Raw genomic sequence first — 23,825 nt, forward strand, 5'->3', positions numbered from 1 at the left:
CTAGTTTTATTACTATTTCAATTGATTGTGTCTAATTTAAAAAAATAAAATCCCATAATTTAACTTCACTCTAAAAATTGAAAAAATTAAAACAAATCTAAAAAAAAAAAAATCCAACTCATTCAATTGTATAATGAAGAAATATTAAATGACGATTAAAAATAATCTTATTCGAATTCCACTTTTGCACAATCAAACAAAGATTATACATATTCCCTATCAGATTCTGGTGAACCAAATATTCCAATTGTCTATTCCCCAAATAAGTCCTATTCCTATATTCCTATCCCACTTGCCAAAGGGACCGAGCATTTACACCATTAATCGAATATGGACGATTCTCTTGAAAAATTTTCATAGGGGAGAGGACGCAGAACTTGAGTGCGTTCCAATAGTTGTGACAATAGTTGTTAACTTAATACCCACACTTGTTGATTTAATATCCAACATTTTTGACAAGATTGTACCAATGGATGTGACTTTAAAGTGGTTTTTGTTAATGATGATTACCTTTAAGTGAATGAAAAGTGTCCTTTTTCCCAAAAAACAATCAATAGTGTGATGTCACATCAGCTGCACAAGTATGGGGGTCTCCAATGCATTATGATTGGTCTCACTTTTTTTTTGAATTGTTTTAAATACTTTGACAAAAAGCATAATGATGTGGCATCATATTTGATGATGTGGCTCTCAGACCTTAGTTATAAGGAGACTTGCCAAGTAAGCTACTATAAAAAAATGAGAATGATTTGAAATTTTCACATAAAATTTTGAGAAGCGCAAAGTTAAGGTTCTACCCTATATAAGATGATTCTAAAAAAATTCAACTGCATTCTTATTTCTCTCTGAAATTTTCAGACAAAAATAGCCGGCTCTTTTAAATTTCTCCTATATTTTCATTTGTTTCTGATATTTGGAGGGAGAGTTAATTGACAGAGACGTTCCCATTAGATAATTATCTCTGTTTCAAAATTAAAGGTTTTAAATTTCAGAATCTCGAAGGCCGGAAGGGATTCTCTGAATTATATTGATTTTTTTTGAAAAAGGAGATAACATTGACTGTTTTTCCATTCGCACTCCCCAAAGTTTTTGTTCTTGCTGTTGTTGTCCCATTTTGAGTGCGATGCGCATAAAATTCTGTAGGCTCTTCTTAATATCCGACATTTTATCAACGTTTAACGGCAAAAGACGATTGTCGATATTTTCAAGATGTAATGCCGCATGCGGGGGAGCTTTCTTGGTGAACTTCGAATTTCTTGGCCGAGGATTCACTTAGAAAATGAGTTTAAGACTAAAAATTGAAATCAAATTACAATTCCTTGGACCTTTGACATAGAAGTTTTGCGCTCGTTAGTTGTCTTGCTCTATTGACTCGTTCTTTAGCGGGCAAATATCTTGGTAGACCTCGACAACTGAATTATTTCTATCTCCATAGGCAAAAGAAATCTCTCAAGCAATGAATAATTTTAAGAAGGAGTTGCGTTGAAAAAACTGTGAGTTCAGTTTTCAATCAATGTTGTTTGGATTGCAGTGTGTTGCTTATACATGTTGAGTTGAAGTCTAATAGGGTACGAAACATCTATAAGGTAAATTGTCTCTTCATACGCAGGTTTTGAAGAGCAAACATTTCTCTTCTTTTAAGCTTTTTGGGATTTGCTTTGTTAAAAAAATGTGAAGGTTGAAGTATAGCCTGTGGTATTCTGGGTTGTGGGACTCTTTGTTGCCTTTTTCTTGACAGTTTTAATCAGTGCTTTCTTGCTACGTTGTTCAGACTATTCTACCTTTTTGGATCAGTTCTTTGTAAAGTCCCCTTTTCAATTTTTACGAAATATGCAAACTTTTAAATTTTTAAATTTTGTAGACAATTATTGTTCCATGGGAATGCATTGGCCCTTCTACCCCACCAAAAGTCTGGTGTTTCGGGGATGGGATTTCTTCAGAATGGGGGGCGCGGGGATGTCCCGCCACTGTCCCACCATCACTGCCGGGATGCCATCAGGATTTTTAGGACTGTCTCGGGACGCCTAAGAGTCTCTCATAGAATTCCAACGAAAAACCAATAAAAAGATAAAATTATGAAAATAACATTTGTAATGAAGGTGCTTGTGAGGTTTCGGAGGTCCTATGATTATAAATTGGTAAAAAAAAACAACATTTACAATAAAGGTTCGACAGGTTTTGAAGGCCTTGGTTGTGTTTGATGGGATCTTCTTAGAGGTGTTGTCCGTTAACCCGGTGCTGCCCCTTGACTGTGATGGCGGCAATTGGGTGTTGCCCCTTGACCTATTGGGGGCTTTGTCCGGAAGCCCCATAAGGGATAATACCCCTTCATTCCAAATCTCCACTAATCATTGTTACTGTTATTGTTAATACAACCGTTGCCATGCATTGTATGTTTATTTGTTCAAACTGCACTTTGTAGGCTAGACTTTCTTTTGCAATTATTAAATTTATTCAGGGTTCGCTCCTAAAGTTCTCAAATTTTCCACCATTGTTATGTTGAAATTTCAATGCAATAATTGTCACGTTTATAATATTTTTTAGTTCAAATTTTATGCAGTATGCCAAAGTTTCATTTACAATTCTTATTCCTTACACATCTTATAATTTCAATGCAATAATTGTCACGTTTATAATATTTTTTAGTTCAAATTTTATGCAGTATGCCAAAGTTTCATTTACAATTCTTATTCCTTACACATCTTATCATAACTAGTATTTTAAGTACTATATGTATTTGTGCCACCCCTTTGGCTGTCCTCAAACTTAGGCCCTTGTTAGGCCCATCCCAGAAAATTGTCCTCTTGGTTCCCGATCCAATTGTTTGAAAACTATGTGGAACTAAGTAAATAATAAAGTAAATGCTAAAAGTTAAAACTACCCATGTAAAACTTACTCTAATAGTGAACAACAAAATATAATGTTCAGACTAAGTTGCCAGTTTGGGTACGTGTACAAATACAGGTATGAGATTCTGTGTAATGTTCCCTATTGGGACTTCACTACATTTGCCAAACTTTGCCTAGTTAGTGTTTGAATGTGTTGAAGTTTGTTGCTGCGATAGAAATCTTTATCTCTGATAGAAATCTGTTTGGGATGACCATTATGGTCATCTTTAGCTGAAAGAGATATTTGTGACAATATTTAAAGATGATAATATGTAAAATGACATGTGTCGTACGTCATGCGTATAGAAATATGAAGGGTCTTGTATTAAAATTTGAATAGTCCTTCATGTGTAAGTCGAAGAGTCTAAATGCAATCTATTTAAATTATTGCTTGGTGTATTGTAATTAATCAAGTAGAAAGCCATGTACTTTGGAACATTTCATGATCAATAAAATAAATCTTTTGTTGTGTTGCTGGATTTTTCCCATTGAATCTGAAGGGTTTCCCAGGGAAAATTTTTGTCTCTTGTTTTCATTTCTAGTTACTCTTATTACTGTTTATCATCTCTGTCTCTAGACTCAAAACTTAACAGAATGATGCTTGGAAATATGTATGGTTGAATTAGTATCTTAATCTTAGGTTTATAACTAGGTTAGTATCATAAAATAAACTTAGTTGCCCGATTCGTACCCTGGAGGCTAGATCCGGATGGCTTGTGGAGCCGTTTGGGTCCATAGGGTAAAAACATGGATCTTGCTCAGATTGACATGAATCTTGTGAGGATCTACGTGAATCCTCGAGGATCCAACACAAATCCGCGAGGATCTATAGGCCAAAAGGTTTGTAAGTGGGTCCAACTTCATTAAAAATGATTTTTTAATGTTTTTTTACTCCTAAATTGAAATGGAAAAGTTTAGTCTTGACTCTTTTATGAGTGAATCATGTTATAAACTTTAAAGTCTAATGATCTATATTTTGAATTTTCATAATTTCATTTTGTTATTCAGTAATTCAGTAATTTCTTTATAATCGTGAAAATAGATCAATGATCAAGTATACTAGATTCATAGATTCATACTATGAAATGATTCAATTATAGAATTATGTATATTTCTCTTATTTTTTTGTATATATAATGCACACACATGTATATATGCACACACACACACACACACGAATCCTTACGAATCATAATGGGATTATTTTTTCCATGAATCCATAGATTCATGTGCCCGAATTGGATTCCAATTCACATGCTTGAATCGGATTCCTATTCCAAATCGACAACGTGGAAAATAAATAAACATAAAATTCAACCATGTATATATAAAGTTACAGTTTTCAAGTTATTGAATAGATGCCTTTGAATTTACATCCAAACCATTCATTGCCATTATAGAGCACCCATGAGAGATCATACAAGGAAAGCTTTGAGCCTATTCAACAAGTTTAGGGGCGGAAAGTACAACCCATATTGCGTCCGGCTTGCCTCATCAGGTCAGTGGTACAAAAGCACATCCATCATTCTGTTAGAAAGTAAAGTCCACCAACACAACTGAGAGTGAGGGCGGGGGAGGGGAGGGGGTGGGTGAATCAGTTGTGTGCCTACTAAAACTTAAATTAACCTTATAAAATCCAATTCTAATAACCAATATATGCAACAACCATATGATATGAAAAATGTACAGTAACACAAAGATTTGTTAACTAGGGAAACCCCTGATCAGAGGGAAAAACCTCTAGGAATGAGGCCCACAAGAGGATGTACTAATATAAAAGTTCCTTGTAAGAGGATATGACATTGTTAGGAGCTAATTACATACAATCAGTACATGTAAGTGCCTGATTGGAGACTTTGAATCCCTATTAGAAGATTCTAACCCTTTTAGAAGCTGTTCCAACCCTGTGAGGAGCTGAGAAGAAGACAAGTGAAACCACTGTCCAAATTGCTTCAGAACTGTTACACAAAAAATATCTCTTGGATAACATATCCAAGTGTGAACTGACCAATACAACAACTTCTTTGCGAATATAATTCCTTTGAAGTTCTCAACACAATCTCATCATCATCTTCTGCTCTTCTTTGATCAAATTTGCATCCTTAGCATCAATACATCAATTTTAACACAATATGACACATACAATCAAGGAAACAACCTTTCCTTTATACCTTGTCCTAATAAGTAATTGAGTTGGCCTTGAGGCTTCCCCAATGTACAATGACTAGTAGAGGACCTCATTAAGATATTACAATACATGTTACATTACATTTACACATCCCAAAAGAATACAACCAAAAAGTTGGCTGACAGTGAATATATCACACGTTACTCTTCAATAACCTACACAAAATAATCTCTAGAATCTTCTATCTTGAATGTATTATCATGAACATGTGTTCAATCCAAAGTAACGAGAATCGGAATCGTATCAGAATCGGCACAGCCGAATCGAATCGTGAATCGGGGGTGAATCGCCGGTGAATCGGCGATGAATCGGCAAATTTGAAAAAACCCTTTAAATGTAGAGATTTTAACAATTTAAGACTTATTTCATGCACCCTTTATTGAATATAACTTAAACACACTATAACATCATCAAATAGAAGTTGAAACTTAACATATATAAACATGGAAGTTTGTGTTTACCACATGGGGTAAAGAGTTTTTATAAGATAGCTTCACATCCAACACCTACTCCAAGTGCTTCAAAGCATATCACCCCTCTCGAAAGGCTTGCTCTATTGTTCTCTCTACCACAGACACTCCATGCCTGCAACAACTTCAGGTCTCATCAACTGGTGAGACTTCCCACGACTAATAACCGCAGCGACTGGGGGTCTAGGGGGCAACGCCCCCAGCAGGGTCGAGGGGCAGCGCCCTCGCGGGGTCCTGGGGCTCGTGATACAGGGCGGGGTCAAGGGGCAGCGCCCCCGTCGCCAAAACCAAATTTGCACTCTGAAACCCACACAAAACTATATGGAACATAGTGTTTTTGTGATTTTCTTCTGATCCCACACTCTTTTTGGGAACCGCTGATGTTTTACTACCTGATTATGTCTTTCCCTTCCCTTGGGCATCATCCGTTATGCATTCTAAACATTTTTTATTTGTCGTCGTTTTTTTTTTTTTTTTTTTTTATATCCTATGGTTCTTCTTTTCTCTTCTCCTCTCTTCTAGTCATGCTTAACAATTAGAAGGCCCTTTAGGGTTATAACAAAGAGGAAAGGTAAAAAAGAAAGCAAAAAACATAAGTGATTTTTTTATTATTTCCAACTAAACATGCATGCTGTTGCCAGCCGATTTTTGGCGATTTCTAATGGCGATTCAGGCGATTTTTTGAGTGAATCGCCGATACATGCGATTCAGGCGATTCACCCGATGAAATCGCCGATCACGATTTCTGACTCCAAAAAAATTGAGGTGCATGAATCTGATCGCTGAATCGGCGATTCACGCGATTTCAGCGCGATTCTCGTTACTCTGGTTCAATCACTATCCAAGTTTACTCAACTAAAATCCTTCTTGCTTAACATATACAATTGATTTACCAGTAAACTGTTTCCTGTGTACGTACTGCCCTGTGACCAGTCTTCACATATCCAAGTGTAACTCTTGCAATCCTTCAAATAACGTTCAGCGAACATAGATGTAGCATCTAGACACATCCTTGAATACAAATGTAATCCTGCTTAACTCATCATACTGTATCCTCACTGAACAAATCTGCCACTGCAATATACTGTAACTCTATCTGTCATATACCAGAGTACAGATATGTTGACATCAATGACACACCAAGTCATGAATGCAACACATAAGCAATCAATCCAAGTGCCAACCACTCAACCATCCCCTCAACTTGTGAACAGTCTCCCCCTTATAAGAACATACTCAACATTCATGCTAACACATTCAACCTCCTACTTAACCTAGATGGATCTTCAACTACCTACCTTCCTTATATGTTCCTTATCTCTCCTCTGTAATGGAATGACTGGTTGGTTGGAGTTCTATAGAAAGTGTTGCATCTATCATACACACACTTATCTGGGCATGATAGTATGTTAATTACATCAATCTCTATTTTGATTTAGCAAAGCAATAAGATCCTGATGTATGCATTATGTGCCAGACCCAAACACTCCTATGATTCATAAAGATGGTTTGCTGAATAGTATTTATTTATTCAGATTTCTACTTGATTGATCTCTCTTGATGCTTTTTGATGCTGATATGAAATGGATGTTGTATATTCCTTTTCTGCTGTTATATATTTGATTTCTGATTCTTCCATGCTACTGTGTTTCTTTTTTTGATCTGTTCGATCCCCAACCCTTTGTTCTTATACCTTTAATGGTTGGGGGTTATACCCCTTCACCCATGTTAGTTTCATATTTTTACCACTTAGCTCTTCAATATGTTAAAATTTATTAGATCAGATTTATATAATCATTAATGAATTCACAATAACTTAATTGTCTCACATTTTTGTATATAGTTTGACTGATTAATGAGCACTGTCTAAGCAAACAATGCAGAAGACTTTTGTATTCAACGCGTTCATTGTTGTTTGCAGACATTTCGACTTGCATCATTAAATAGTGGTTAGAAGGGGTGGGAGACCTGTCCATGAATGGACATGTCTCCTACGTGGGAGTCATGTCCATGCAGTGACTTGTCTTCCTTGTCAAAAGAAGCGACCGTAGTTGCTGATTAATCTTAGCTACACTGTTTTGCATCCTTAACTGATTGCAGTTTGGACGTGACTTTCCACGTAATCCACAGCAGGTGTGACATGGGATCAGGCTGTAGGGACGCAACAATGCATTTGACCAATGTGCCGCCATGGCAATACAAGTCACAATGCCTCTCAATGGGTTGACCATGCAATTTATGTCTCTTCTATTTTATTTGAATTTCATTTCCATGTCTTACTTGGTCGATGGTATTACAATTTGACATTTAATAAGATATATATATATATATATAAAATTTCTATAAATATAAATTCATATAATTTTATATAAATAACAAAGAGTTATATATATTTATATTTCATTTATATTCATACTTAATGTTTATCTGACCAAACTATAACATTAACACTCCCTCTTAGCTTAAGAAGGATTAACACATGAATAGATATTACACCAATGTAATATTAGGAATGAAAATTTTGAAGAATATCTTTGATCAGGAGATATCCATCATTTTGATATAATCTATCATGATCTCTCTCAGACGTCATGAGATGTCCATCACAATAGAAGGCCATGGTTTGTTTAAGGAACTTAATCCACCATGCAAGTTATCATCTATTGTGATCTATCTAGACATCATAAGATGTCCATTACAATAGAAGACCATGGTCTATTTAAGGAACTCAATCCACCATGTAAGTTATCATCCATTATGATCTGTTTAGACATCATAAGAGGTCCATCACAAGAGATGAAGTCCATCACAAGAGAAGGCCATAGTCTATTTAAGGAACTTAATTCACCATGCAAGTTATAATATATCATGATCTGTCTCATACATCATAAGATGTCTATCATAATAGAAGATTAAGTTTATTGAAAGATCATCACCTTCCAATAACTTTTACAAGTGACAATCTGATGCAGGGGACTCCCTTTAATACCATAAACTCATAAAAAAAAACAAAGAAACAACAGCAAATGCGAGAAACAAAATATGAACTTCTTAATATTGCCGCAAATGTGGAATTACAAAATTCTCAATTACAATATGCTAACCCAAATGGGCGCCTTCATTATAGAAATCTACAAGACAGTGCTTCGAACTATCCCCAGAGCTCCCCTAGACAATCTTCGGGCCTTTCTTAAATAGGCAGTTTTATGTCGTCTGAGAAGTTTCTAGATGCTTAAACTTAATATCTAGGGCCGATAGACCCTAACAATACACATAGAGTCGGCCAAATACATCTTTGACAAATTATTTTAAAAATTTCGGTAGCCCAACTTTCGAAAGCCATAGCTCACGAATTGTTGCTCTGATTGGCTTTTATAACCACTTTTTGGAAACGCCAACTCCTGATCTATAAGCTTGGAATTGCACTAGCGCCCTTCCGTCGAGTTTTCAAACCTCCTCTGGGCACTCTAAGGTATCCAATGGTGAGCCTGAAGGTTTTTCTGCAAATTTTTCCACCGAAAATCTGCAATAACTTCTTTGATACTAATGCTTGAGCAATGAGATTTTTATGGTAGGCTTACAACTTTAAAATGAACCTTCATGTAGAAAATGGGAACATTTCAAGCTTGTATGACAAACTTACTAAAAATAGTAACCACCTTGTCTACTAGTCCTTATTAAAATAAAAAGGGCTGAAAATAAATTTTTTTTTGGGGTGATGCAAGATTGCCCTTACACCCAGGATGCTCCTGCATCAGACACCTGGGATAAATTTGAGAAGTGACCCTGTCACGTCTCAGGTGTTTAGAGGAAAACCAAGATGATTGACCTCCTCCTTTGCTAGCCATGATGAATTCTCAATTGGTCTCCCTTTCCATTTGACCAGATATTCCTCATAAGTTCTGTTTCTGGTACTTTTTCCAATACGACTGTCTAGTATCTCCTCAATCTCCTTGGTAGCCGAACTAGTTGTTGGAATGCTCCACTGCGCTTCTGCAACTTCATCTCCATCACCTCCTTCATAATACTCTGTCAAATTTGAAATATTAAATACTGGTGAAATATTGAATTCAACAAGCAACTCCACTTCATACGCATTTTCAGAATCATGCCTCTTCACTATCTTGTACAGTCCAAACTTCATCTTTAGCTTATTATATGTACCTATTGGAAAACGCTCCTTTCTCAAATGAACCATGACTTCATCTCCAATCTGAAATTCTTTATATCTCCTTTTCACATCTGCCTTTGCCTTATACTGTGTATTCATCTTTATGATGTGCTTTCTCACCTCCTCATGGATGTGCTTCAAATGTTCAACAAAATCTTCTGCTTCAGCACTACTTATCTCTCCCTTATCCAACTTCCTCAATTCAGAAACATTCCTGGGACTACTCCCATATACAATCTAGAAGGGTGATTTACCAGTACTCCTATTGACATAATTATTATATACAAATTCTGCATGTGGTAAAATCATATCCCATCCTTATGGTTTATCTCCAACCAAGCATCTCAACAAGTTTCCCAAACTGCGATTCACAACTTCTGTCTGCCCATCAGTCTGTGGATGATGTGATGAACTGAACTTCAAACCTGTCTTCAACTTCTTCCACAATGTACGCCAGAAATACCCAACAAATTTGGTATCTCTATCTGAAACTATACTCTTTGGCAGACCATGTAATCTTACCACTTCTCTGAAAAATAACTCTGCTATATGAACAACATCACTAGTCTTCTTGCAAGGAATAAAATGTGCCATATTTGAAAACCTCAACCACCACAAAAATAGAATCACGCCCGCGCTGTGTCCTCAGTAATCCAAGAACAAAATCCATGTTGACATCCTCCCACAGCTTCTTTGGTATAGGTAATGGCTGATAGAACCCTGTATTCTGCTTCACTTCTTTTGCCACCTGACATACTCGGCAACTTTGTACAAACTTCGTCACATCTTGTTGTAATTGTGGCCAGTAATAATTTTCAGTAACCAAAGTTATAGTTTTATCTCTGCCAAAATGTCCAACCAATTCTCCACTATGCTTCTCCTTGATGAGGTTCTCTCTCATTGAGCTTCTGAGAATGCACAATTGGCTTCCTTTGAATAACATATTATCTTGGATCATGAAATCCAACCACTTTGTCCTGTCAAGTGTAACAGGTTCTGTACAAGCCTTCCACACTTTACCAAAATCAGGATCATCTGGATACAAAGTACTGAGTTCCTTGAACCCAACCATCTCTATCTGCATTTCTATCAGCAAAAGTTGTCTTCTACTAAGAGCATCTGCAACTTTGTTAGACTTCCCAATCCTGTGTTTCAAAGAAAAAGTATAACTCCGCAAAAACTCAACCCATTTTAAGTGCCTTTGGTTCAATTTTCCTTGACTATTAAATTATTGCAAAGCTTGATGATCAGTATACAAAACAAACTCTTTAGGAAGAAGATAGTGTCTCCACTTCTTCAATGCTTGAACTATAGCATAAAATTTATGATCATAAACAAAATATTTTCTTTTTGCATCATTTAACTTCTCACTAAAATAAGCAACAGGTCTACCTTCTTGGCTCAAAACAACTCCTATTGCAGTACCACTAGCATCACAGTCTACTTGAAACACCTTGTTAAAATCAGGAAGTGCTAAAACAGGTTGCTTAGTAACTTTCTGTTTTAACATATTGAAACTCTTATCTGCTCCTACAGTCCACTTAAACTCTTTTCTATCTCCTCTCATTGTTTTAGTCAAGGGTCCACAAATACTGCTAAAACTTCTTATGAACTTTTTGTAAAATGCAACGAGTCCATGAAAAGATCTTACCTCTATCGCACTCCTTGGAGTAGAACATTCAAGGATAGCCTTCACTTTCTGGGTCCATTTTCAGACCTTCTCCCGAGACTACAAATCCCAGGTACACCAACTCCTTCTTTACAAAACTGCACTTCTTCAAGTTTATCAACAACTTTTCTTCCCTCAATTTTTCAAACACCTTGCGAATATGGATCAAATGCTTCTCCAATGTCTTACTAAAGATCAATATATCATCTAGGTAAACAATGACAAACTTATCTAGAAATTCCTTTAGTACCTCATTCATGAGCCTCATGAAAGTGCTCGGTGCATTGGTTAGCCCAAAAGGCATGACTAACCACTCATACAGTCCTTCCCTTGTCTTGAAAGCAATCTTCCACTCATCACCTTCTCTGATACGAATTTGATGGTACCCACTCTTCAAATCTATCTTTGTAAAATACTGAGCTCCACTCAACCAGTCCATAATATCATCCATCCTCGGTAAAGGAAATCTATACTTGATGGTGATCTTGTTGATAGCATGAGAATTTGTGCACATCCTCCATTCTCCATTCTTCTTTGGTGCTAACACTGCTAGTACAACACATGGACTCAGACTCTCGAATCAAACCCTTCTGTAATAACTCATGAACTTGCCTGTTCAACTCTTCACTTTCTGCTGGTGTCATTCTGTGCGCTGCTTTATTTGGCAAACTAGCTCCTGGAACCAAATCCATCTGGTGACTGATCTTCCTCATTGGGGCAATCCATCAGGTACATTATTTGATACAATATCAGAAAACTCTTCCAACATATCTGCAACTTCTGCAGGTACCTCCTCTACTTCTTTGCTATCTTTAGGAATTATAGCAAAACACATATGCTCATGTTTCATACCTTTAAGAAACTCTTTTCCATTAACAAAACATATTCTGGCAGCACTACATACCTTTTCTTCTTTATCCTTTAATGGCTTCAACTTATGTTTCACTCCATCCTTAGTTAGAGTGTAGGTATTTGCTTGCCCATCATGTACAGCATGCCTGTCAAACTGCCACGGCCTACCCAACAACATATGGCATATGTCCATAGGTATGATATCACATAGTATCTCATCTTGGTAACTCTCAATCTTGAACTTCACTGAGCATTGCTCATTGACCATAACCTTGTTGTCATCTTGCACCCAAGCAATACAGTATGGATGCGGGTGTTTCTGTCTCTTCAGCTTCAACTTGGTGACCATCTTTTCTGACATCAGATTATTAGTACTTCCACCATCAATGATCACATCGCAACACTCATCTTCACATCTGTGCCTTGTTCAAAACAAACTCTTTCTTTGATCATGTTCATTCTCACCACTCAGCAGGACTCTTCTATTAACTAGGACTTCTCCTCTTTCAACATCTTCAGAATGTGAGGATCTGACATCTTCATCAACATGTGCAACTCTCGCCTGACCTTCTGTTCTTCGATCTGTCCTTCCTTGGTGCTGGGTACATTCAAATGCTCTATGCCTTTCTTCTCCACAGTGAAAACATTTTCCGCGGAAGCCTCCTCTTCCAGATCCTTGTTCTCTACCTCTTCCTCTCTGATCTTTATTGTTTGGGATCATGGAAACGATTGGAATTGTTTCCCCTTTGGTTTTGGTTGCTACTTCCAGCCTCATCCTTGTTCTTTTGATCATCATTACGGTCTCCATAAGATCATCCACCAGATCTTCCACCACGACCTCTTCCACTATTCTTATTGTCAAACTTCTTGCTCAGTTTCTCCTCAACTCTTAGGGCAAACTGGTATGCCTCCTCAATACTGTTCATCGGAACCAGACTTAGCTCGTCCTGAATGCTGGGCCTTAACCCATTAAGATAACGGGCAACTTTCTCCTTATCAGCTTCTGCATGGCCGGTTCTAATGAGAACTCGGTAGAACTCCTCGGTATGCTCTTGAACAAATTTTCCTGCTTGCTTCATTCCTTGCATCTTCTTCAATAGATCAAGCTCATAATCCATAGGAATGAATTGTCACTTCATTTTAGCTATCATCTGATCCCATTTGGTGATTTTGTCCTTTCCCTTTCTATTTCGTTCCAACTGAACCTCTTGCCACCAGATCTTTGCATGTCCCTTCAGTTTTGCCTTTGCAAACTTGACCCTATCTGGATCCTCAATATCTTCATACTCAAAGTACTCCTCTGGTTCGTTGATCCAATCGATCAACTCTTCTGGGTTAAGATTTCTTGAAAATGTGGGAACCTCAAACTTAGGTCTTTTTCCAATCTTGTAGATGGCCCTAAAAAGTCTCTCTTCCTCTGGGTTTAGAACTGCCTCTGCTTCGGCATTTTCTTCTACTTCATCCTCATCCTCGCTTTCATCTCTTATGGGAAGATTCATTCCTCTATGCATTTGTTCTTCCAATGCTTGCATTTGTCTTTGGAGGGCTCAAAAAGTTGCAGGTGTAACACCTGCAACTCTTCCGCCACGCTCTCTTCGTGGAGCCATTTTCGCGCTTCTGCTGAAACCCTATTGCAAATTGCCTCACAATCGGCAATCTGTCTACACACTCAGCCTAAACCACGGTCTTGGTGCAAACTGCCTCACAGTCGGCGATCTGTCCACATGCTCAAGAACTCTAGCTTTGATACAACTTGATGCAGGGGACTTCCCTTAATACCATAAACTCATAACAAAAACAAAGAAACAACAACAAATGCGAGAAACAAAATATGGACTTCTTATTATTGTCGCAAATGCAGAATTACAGAATTCTCAATTACAATATGCTAACCCAAATGGGCGCCTTCATTACAGAAATCTACAAGACAGTATTGTGAACTATCCTTGGAGCTCCCCTAGACAATCTTCGGGCCTTTCTTAAATAGGCAATTTTATGCCACCCGGGAAGGTTCTAGATACTTAAACTTAATACCTAGGGCCAACAGACCCTAACAATACACATAGAGTCGGCCAAATACATCTTTGACAAATTATTTTAGAAATTTCAGTAGCCCAACTTTCGAAGGCCATATCTCATGAACTGTTGCTCCGATTGGCTATTATAACCACTTTTCGAAAATGCCAGCTCTTGATCTACAGCCTTGGGATTGTGCTAGCACCCTTCCGATGAGTTTTTAGACCTCTTCCGGGCACTCTAAGGCCTCCAACGGTGAGCCTAAAGATTTTTCTGCAAATTTTTCCACCGAAAATCTGCAATAACTTCTCTGATACTAATGCTTGAGCAATGAGATTTTTATGGTAAACTTACAACTCTAAAATGAACCTTCTTGTAGAAAATGAGAACATTTCGAGCGCGTATGACAAACTTACTAAAAATAGTAAGTTCCCATAAATAGTAACCACCCTGTCTACTAGTCCTTATTAAAATAGAAAGGGCTGAAAATAAATTTTTTTTTTTGGGTGATGCAAGATTGCCCTTCCCAGGATGCTTCTGCATCACAATCACTTGGAAGTCATCACTTCTTCATGATGTACACAAAGTCCAAATAGACATGAAATAACATAAATATTTTCATTAGTACAATAAACAAATGAGTTGAGACTCTTTCTCAATAATTACAATTTCATATCAAGTTTACCTCGAAAGATAACTCACTTTTATTTTGCAAGAGGTTTGGTGAGGATGATTAAAGAATAGTGAATTCCCTCTTAATCCAATATTTCACAAGTTTATGGATATTTTGAAGTTCTTTAGAATGCAAGTTTCTCTGAATCTAAGTTTGGATTACTGTCTTCAACGAAAGAAGATTGATGTTTAAGTTTGTCAGGACATCTTGTTGTAGTGTGCCCATAGTTATTGCATATATAACATTTTACTTTAGAGTAGTCTCTTTGTTTCTTGAACAATTGTTTACTATTTGAGTACCTGCCCTTTTTCCTTTTCGAATTTGTGGTGAGAATCTGAATGTCTCTTTTTGTGGATTCCATGCCGATTCCTCTAATAATTAGATTACACTCTTCTTGAATGCTATCAGCCTTTAGTCGATCAAATTTGGGGAGCTTAGAACAAGTACATTCTCCTTGTCTAAAGTTTTCCCATGAAATAGGGGGTACATTTAATGTTACCATGGTTAACTCTTTACTATTATAGATGTGACCAATTGTGAAGAGTTGGTTTCTTAATTTTGTTATCCTCATAAAGTATGAGGTGATAGACTCTCCTTTATTCATCTTTATATTAGCAAGTCGATTCTTTAGAGTAAGAAGCCTACTCATATTATTAATCTCAAACATGTCTTCTAGGGCTTTTAACATCATATGCAGAGTCTAACTTTGTGATGATAGGTAGTAAATAGGTAGTAAATGACCTTTCACTCTTTCCACCAAAAACTCCATTGCTTTGGTGTTGTCCTTTTCCTATCGACTCTTTTTGTTGTCTTCCTTAGGTTTAGGGGAATTCACTATAGTTTTAAGGTCATGCTTTTTCAGAGTTATCATCATTTGTAATTTCCAAGCTTCAAAGTCTGAAGCGCCTTCAAGTCTGTCTCGAGTCTCAATGTCGTTTACCATCTTGAGATATTGTAATGATTTTTAACAATAATTATAATAATTTAAAAAATCTGATCTGATCTTTTCTTCAGACCTTCTCTGATACCATGTTAAAATTTATTAGATCAGATTTATATAATTGTTAATGAATTGGCAATAATTTAATTGTCTCACAATGTTGTATATAAAATATATATTAGCAAGTTTGATTGATTAATGAGTGCTATCTAAGAAAACAATGTAGGAGACTTTTGTATTCAATTTGTTCGTTGTTGTTTGCAAACATTTTGACTTGCACCATTAAATAGTGGTTAGAAGGGGTGGGAAACCTGTCCACGAATGGGCGTGTCTCCTACGTGGGAGTCACCTCCATTCGGTGATGGGTCTTCCTTGTCAAAAGAAGCGAGCATAGTCACTAAAAAAATCTTAGCCACACGGTATTGCTTCCTTAACTGAGATTGCAGTTTGGACATTACTTTCCACGTAATCCGTAGTAGGCGTGATATGGGATCGGGTTGCAGGGACGCAACAATGCATTTGACCAAATGTGCCACCGTGGCAATACAAGTCACAATGCCTCTCAAATGGGTCAGACATGCAATATATGGTCCTCCTATTCTATTTGAATTTCATTTCCATATATCTTACTCAGTCGATGGTATTACAATTTGACATTTAATAAGATATATATTTTTGGTAATAATAATTTTATGTAATAACCCCAACAGGTTATAACTTTTTCAAACACCAAAAATCTTTATACGTCAGTGGTTTGACATTTCGTCAAACACTTTGCAAGCAAGCTCTGATACCACTGTAATAATCCTGCTCAATTCCGACCTTAAAATGCTGATTGAAGGCTCGAAGAATTTTTGTCAAACACTTTGCATACAAGGGGTCATATGACTGATATAACTTTTCAGATTGCTGCAATGACTCTTGTTTTGATTTGCATCAAAGAGAATGCTTACAAAAAAAAACTCTAGATTGTCTAAATAATGACCTAACATGAATGTGCAACTAATTTTGATAATATTCAATACAAATATGAGACTTAACTACTTGCAATATGCAGCTACAACAACTAGTGATTATGACAAATACTTTGGGTGCAACCTAAGATGGCATTAATGCACTTACAACCAAGTGTCATTAATATAAACACTTAGTATGCAAAATTATAACATTATTTATTCCAAAAAGAGAACTTACAGCCAATTGATATTTTGTCAAATAATTGGAATGCAAACTAATAAGCTGATCATCAACTCTAGGGTTGCAATATAGATAGTCTAAAAATTACAACGCTCTCTCAATTGCAAAATCCTAGCCTTCCTTTGATACCAATAATGCCAAATGGCAAACAAAGACAAGTACAAGGTGAAATAATGAAGTGCTGAAGCTATATTTTGTATTCAGCTGAAAACCTACATTTCTCAAAACATATGCCAAATGAGAAGTGAAGAACCTGATTGTGGATGGCTGTAATATTTTCCTTCAATGCTGCCCCTTCTGCTTGCTTTTTTTCCGATCTGCTTTTTTCCACTTGCTTTTTCCGAGTTTTCTTTTTTCGTTTTTTTCGAACTGCTTTTTCGGATTGCTTTTTTCGGACTGCTTTTTCAGTTCTGCTTTAAAGTGGCTTCCTATAATTTCAGACCTGCTAGAAATGACCTCCAATAATTTCAGCCCTGCTAAAATTGCCTCCTGAAATGCTGAAAATGGCCTTAGGCCCAATGATGCCCTAGCTGAAGTGACTGAAGTATCACCTCCAATTGTGCAACCCTTCAGAAGATATTTCACTTCCTCAGTTATGCTAATCCAAGGGAGTTTTCGTTCTCAAAGATCAACTAACTATCTGAAACCACTTGGCTCCACAATAGACTATGTGACTGAATCACAATTTGATGTCAAGAGAGAAATAAACAACTGGATGATTAGAATGAAGCCCGGGGTGCCTATTTATTCTTTTTCTCCACTTTTTCCAGAAACTTCTAGAACATTATTTTATTTTATCTATTAGTGACTTTATAAAAAATATTTTATAATTCAAGTCACTTTATTAAATTAATTAAATATAAAGTTACCTTTTAATATTTATTTATTTGATAACTTTATAAATAATTAACTTAATATCACTTATTTATTTAATTAAAATAATTAATCAATCATCCACATAAAATATTCATTATTTTGGACAACTTAATTAATTAAATTAATTAAATCAAATTGCCTCCAAAATGGGGACATGACATTATATATATATATATATCTATATTTATAAATATCAATTCATATAATTTCATAAACATAACAAAGTGTGATGTTTAACATATTACATTTCATTTTGGAATCATACTTTCAAATGGAGGGTTTGGGCGGGAACATTGGTCATGGAGATTTAAACTGCAACCAAGGGGTGTTGTAGGGTGTTGGATTGGAGAAATTTGAGGGTATCTCTGCCATTTGAGGGACAATGGGGATCCACTGGTTTTTGGGTCCTTGAAAATATTTCAAGATTGTGTGAAAGCTACTGTAGGCCCGTCACATGCTGATCAAGTCAATTTGGAAGTTCGAGAGGCGTCACGTGATTCTGGTGATGGGGTTAAGATGGGACTTGATACCTCTCTTCAATGACCTCTTCTCTCTTTGGAAAGAAACCTGCGGGTAAGTCTTCGTTCCCTCCTGTCACTACTTAGATTTGCTGGGAAAAGGGGAATTTAATTTTTTCTTATCCTAGATCCAATTGTGGATCACTCGTTCTCCACATTGGATTTGACTTTGGTTGGCAAGGTTTTTTGGGGATAAGGCCCAATATTTAGAATATTAGAATCTTGGTTAAAAAGAAATGGGCTCTTTGTGGTCAAGTGGATGTGGCAGCCATGTCAAATGTTTTTTAATCTTTTATGTACACTTGTAAGGAAGATAGGGATTTGGTTTTATGTGGTGGACCATGGCTATTTGGTAAGAATACGCTTACTCTAAAAAAATGGGAACACAATATGGACTTTTCAGACGCCTTTTGCCTTACTACTCTAGTTTGGGTGAGATTCCTGGGTCTCCCTTTGGAGTTGTGGCATGAGGATGTCTTCAAGAGCTTGGCTTCTTCCTTTGGAAAGCTTCTGGCAATAGATGCAATGACTCTTGCCACATCAAGGTTGGTTTATGCAAGGATATCTGTCAAGGTTTATTAGTTTATTGATTTACCACAAAATATTAATATTGTTTTGAAACTTGGAAGTTGGTCCTAGGAAGTGGAGTTTGAGGATCTTCCTTTAGCCTACTTTTATTGTAAAAAGGTTGGTCATTGGGCAAAAAAGTGCCCACAAAAGCCAAAAGGTATTTGCAAAGAAACTGTAGGGATCCCAATCAATTTGAAAAATAGGGATCCCTCTTAAATTCAAGGAAACTGTCTCAAACTGCTCAAAATAGCTTGCAAAGCTTCATGACCCTCTAACTAAGTCTCCTATCCATACAAATGACCTATGAGAACTCAAATGATAGGTTAACCCTTGCCATCTATTGACTAGTCGAACAAAGTGACATTACAAGTTTGGTGGTTAATTTCATGTTTACACTTGAGATGATAGATATCGTTTAAGTTGGAATAGTACTCCATTAAGCTTTATTACACACTCCATTTAATTCTATACTTTGCTTAGTTTACTTGATATCTTTTAATTGTTAGATATTGGTTTTAGTTATCCTTGATAACATATCTTTCTTCATTTATGATCTTTTACTTCACTGTTGCAATTTTGTCCCTCAGAGACTTAAAAAATTTGATGTGAAAAGGATGAGAATATTTGAATCAGGGCTTCTAAGGGGACAGGATATTCCTTCCCTCCCAAAATTGCTTGTCGTCAAGCAATGATTGAATGATCATAGAGACCTTTCTATAATCCATTTTTTGTAGCACTTCTTTGATATTATAATATGTGTCTTCTCCCTTATTTTGAATGTGAATTATGATTTGATTATAGAAATTGGGTAAAGCTTAACTTATGACAAGTTTTCTCTCATGTTTCAAAGAAAGGATCCAGGTCATCTTACAATGGTGTCAATTGAATTTGCAAAAGTCAAGGTTTGCATGATTCTATATCTTATATTCATATCTTTTGGTTTAGTTTTAAGATCAACTAAATATAGAACCATACATGAAGCTTACACTAAAAAATACAATGTATATGTATGAAGACACAAAACATACACACAATACACACATTGTTAGATTCCTTTGTATTGACTAGGATCCTTCATCGATTCATCTTAACCCTGTAGGATGACATGATCCAAGCTTTGATACTATATGTAATGTTCCCTATTGGGGCTTTACCTGTTTTACCCTCAAATTCCCAACCAGGGTTTAGAAAGTAATGTTTTTGTTAACACAAAAGTTTGCACCTTTGCTTGGGATATGGCCCTCAGACAACCTTGTGAAACATTTAATCAACCTCCAAGTGGGACCTTGCGCATGTGAGGCTGAATCTTTGGAGAAGGCTGACTTGCTTCCAATAAGGGTGCACCTTAGTGAAAACTTTAAAAAGTAAAGGGGGTGATGTATGAGATTAAATTGCGATTTCCTGTAGCTGCACATAACACCAACAAAGCCTCCCAAACTACACATATCTCTAGTGTACCCTCCAAAGACTTGTATGTAAGTCAAAACTAATGAGATGTTGAGGAAGGATAATCTTAATCTAGGATACCGATTCGTGGCTCCTAGGCGTGGCCTCCGCATTGGAGGCGAATGAATTCCAGAGGTTCCCGAAAGCCCTGCGAGTGCTGGCCAGAAGCCAGCCGCAGGCTCCTGGATGCGCGTGGAAGCTGAGACGCGCAAGGCTTCCGGGTGCATCCGCAGGCCCAGCAACTTTCCAAACAATAAAAAACAATAAAAAATCTTATTTAATGACTTAAGTGACCAATATGACGTGATGGAATGATTTTTTAATTTTTTTTTACTATGAAACCCTAAAATGACCCTAAAGGTGAATATTGAAGCATTCACAAGAGCCATTTTAGAACTTTGTTTGCACCTACAACCACTTCTTCATTGTAAAGCTAAGTTCAACATTTTTGAAGAGGATCGATTGAAGAGGGAGAGATAACTTTCTCAAAGGAGTTTAAACCATTCAAGGCAAGTGATCAATCATTTTCTTGAGTATTTTGATGAATTTTTTAAAGTTCTTGAAGATTTTTTAAAGTTTTTTTCCAATTTTTTTTTTTGAAATATATATAGAAGTAAATTTGGGTATCTATTTTAGTAGTTTTTCTCACTTCTTTCCACCTGTATGCATGATGTTCATAGTTGTTAGGAACTAATTAAAATTTATTTATTCTCTTATAAAATAGGTTGCAAAAAACTAGGCAAGAATGGATACTGGTGGTAGTGCTAGTCAAAGTTGAGTGGGGGGCCAAGGAGGGGAAGGGACTGATAATTTCAAAATTGATATAGGTTCTCCTTTGTGGAGACATACAACACGGATTTCACAGGTTTTAGGAAGTGGCTCATACTATTGGAAGTGCAATTATTGTCAAAGTAACAAAGGAAAACCTTTCAATAGCTCATATTCCTGAGTGAAGCTTCATTTTATGGGCCTTGCTGGCAAAGGATTTGAAATGTGCAAAGGCAAAAATGGTACTAGGATGACTAGTGCAGAAATACTTTTATTTGTAAGAGAACAAGAAGCTGCTGATGCATTGATCAATAGATCAAAAAAAAGCTACTATCAAGGTCCTTCCTCAAAGAGCAAGCTACAAGTACCTATGCCAGGAGAGGATGAGGAAGAAGTGGGAATTTCAACCCGCAAAAGAGGCCCATTGCACGCTGCATTTAAAATGGAGGCAAGAGACCGCGCTGATGAAGCTATTGCACGTTGCCTCTATGTAAATGGGCTTCCTTTCAACTTGGTGAGATTGCCATATTGGAAGGAAATGGTGGCAGCAATCAAATAATCACCAGCTTACTACACAAGGTCGGGGTATGAAAATGTGCATACAACTCTATTGCAACAAGAGAAGGCACATATAGAGAAAGACCTTCAACCAATCAAAAAATCTTGGAAAACTTCGGGTGTAACTATTGTGTCAGATGGTTGGAAGGATACAAGAAACCGGCCACTGATTAATATGATTGTAGTTTCCCCCAAAGGGGCAATGTTTTTGAAGGCTATTGATTGTGAGGGGCAAGTAAAGGATTCCGAATTCATTTCTAGAATTCTCATCGAGGCCATCGAGATGGTGGGTAGTGAGAATGTGGTACAGGTGGTCACAGACAATGCCAAAAATTGCAGGGGTGCGGGTGCTTTAGTTGAGAGTTGGTATGACAATATTTTTTGGACCCCATGCACTGTTCACTCCCTTAACTTGATCATGCAGAGGGTTGGCACTGGAGTAGATTGGGTGAAGAAAATATATGAAGAGGGGGAGGACATACAGATGTTTGTGACCAACCACCACATGTTACAATCCATTTTTAGTAAAACTCCAAATTGGAGTTGCTGAAGGTAAATTAATTTTTTTTAAATTACTAAATTTCATGGTTTTGTAATTTAGTTAAAAATTAAAGTTTATAATTATATTGTCAATTGACATATGGTTAACTTGCTTAGGTTGCTGAGACCCGTTTTGCATCTCATACAATTGTTATGAGACGACTACTCAAGGTAAAAGATGCTTTGGGCCAAATGGTCATCGGTAATCAATGAGGTGTATGGAAGCTCTCAAATTCAGAAGAGCACAAAGGATCAGCGATTTGATCTTGAATGAGAGTTGGTGGGCTCGTGTGGCATATGTATTGGATTTCACCAAGCCCATCATGACTATGCTCCGTTTTGCTGATACAGATACACCTTGCTTGGGGGATGTGTACGATGGCATGGACACCATGGTTGAGAAGGTAAAACATTCTATACAAGCACATGAGAGTGACCCCACACAATGCAAAGCCTTATGCAAACAAGTGCAAGCAATTCTCCACTATTGCTGGAATAAGATGACTACCCCATTGCACCTCCTTGCATATGCCTTATCTCCTAGGTACTATAGTGAGGAGGTAGTTGGTATGCTGGGTAGAGTTGCACCATTTGCAGATGAGGAGGTTGCTGAGGGGTGCCACAAAGCTCTTACAAGACTCTTCCCATTGGAAGAAATGCATGAAAAAGTGAGGGAAGAATTTGGGTTGTTTGCTTCAGGGTTAAGGCATTCTCCATTTGCACTAAAGGACCAAAATAGAACGGGAGCTATCACATGGTGGTACATGTATGGTCAACCTTTCAAGCATCTTCAACCTCTTGCAATCAAGGTCCTATCACAAGTAAGTTTTTTATTTATGTTTACACTTGCATTCTAGAATTTATTGTTTCACGCATTCTATAAAATTAATTTGCTTTTCATTTGTATGTTTTGTGACAACTATATAGGTTGCTAGTTCTTCTGCTGCTGAAAGGAATTGGAGTACATACTCCTTCATCCATTCAGTGAAGCGCAACCGGTTGGGCTCCAAGAAAGCTGAGGACTTGGTCTTTGTCCACACCAACTTGCATCTTTTGTCACGTAAGAATAATCATTACAAGGAAGGGACAACAAAGCTTTGGGATGTAGCCTCTGAGTGTCTAGATTTGGATGCAACACTTCATGATCTTGTTACAGTTGGAGACGGTGATGATTATAGTGTGGCACGTGGTGCATCTAGCATAAGTGGAACGATGCTTGGTTCAAATGATCTTTCAACAGTTGGAGATGACAATGAGAATGTGGATTTTCTTGCGAATCCCTATGATTTAGAGTCAAGACTCTGATTGATTGAATCTTCAGACTTCAATCATTAACTATGTTTTTAAATTTTATTTTGTTGGAATCTTGAACATGACCTATTTGAACTTATTGTTTAAGAGTCAAGACTAAATGCTAATGTTGGACAAGCATATATTGATATTGATATATCATATGAATTTTGAAATATCTTGAATTTTGATAAA

The 23,825-nt window shown here is 36.8% G+C and overlaps 2 protein-coding genes across 4 annotated transcripts in view; both read left to right on the plus strand.

Annotated features, from left to right (window-relative positions):
• The first annotated feature begins 1,041 nt into the window (after positions 1 to 1,041).
• Positions 1,042 to 23,825, plus strand: part of LOC149538629 (putative ABC transporter C family member 15) — a 197,981-nt gene continuing 175,197 nt past the window's right edge. Inside the window, exon 1 of one of the 3 annotated variants that reach the window (XM_089799941.1) lies at positions 1,042 to 1,586. The gene's annotated coding sequence lies outside the window, so the exon portion shown is untranslated. The remainder of the gene's footprint in view (positions 1,587 to 23,825) is intronic. The other 2 variants (XM_089799940.1, XM_089799943.1) reach the window with 2 other exon arrangements.
• LOC149538630 (uncharacterized) lies at positions 21,516 to 23,806 on the plus strand. Its single transcript, XM_089799944.1, has 2 exons — positions 21,516 to 23,161; positions 23,268 to 23,806. Exons 1-2 carry the CDS (start codon positions 22,550 to 22,552, stop codon positions 23,643 to 23,645), a joined length of 990 nt encoding a protein of 329 aa, XP_089656070.1. The 5' UTR covers positions 21,516 to 22,549; the 3' UTR covers positions 23,646 to 23,806.

This window comes from Cupressus sempervirens, chromosome 9 (assembly GCF_028749045.1).
Source record: "Cupressus sempervirens isolate cs-2001-9-10 chromosome 9, ASM2874904v1, whole genome shotgun sequence".
In the NCBI taxonomy this organism is placed as follows: domain Eukaryota; kingdom Viridiplantae; phylum Streptophyta; class Pinopsida; order Cupressales; family Cupressaceae; genus Cupressus; species Cupressus sempervirens.

Excerpts from the sequence above, each read along its gene's own strand:
- LOC149538630 (XM_089799944.1), top strand. The coding sequence starts at position 22,550 with ATGAGGTGTATGGAAGCTCTCAAATTCAGAAGAGCACAAAGGATCAGC. Across the intron at positions 23,162-23,267 it reads CAATCAAGGTCCTATCACAA|GTTGCTAGTTCTTCTGCTGC; the intron begins GTAAGTTTTTTA and ends ACAACTATATAG.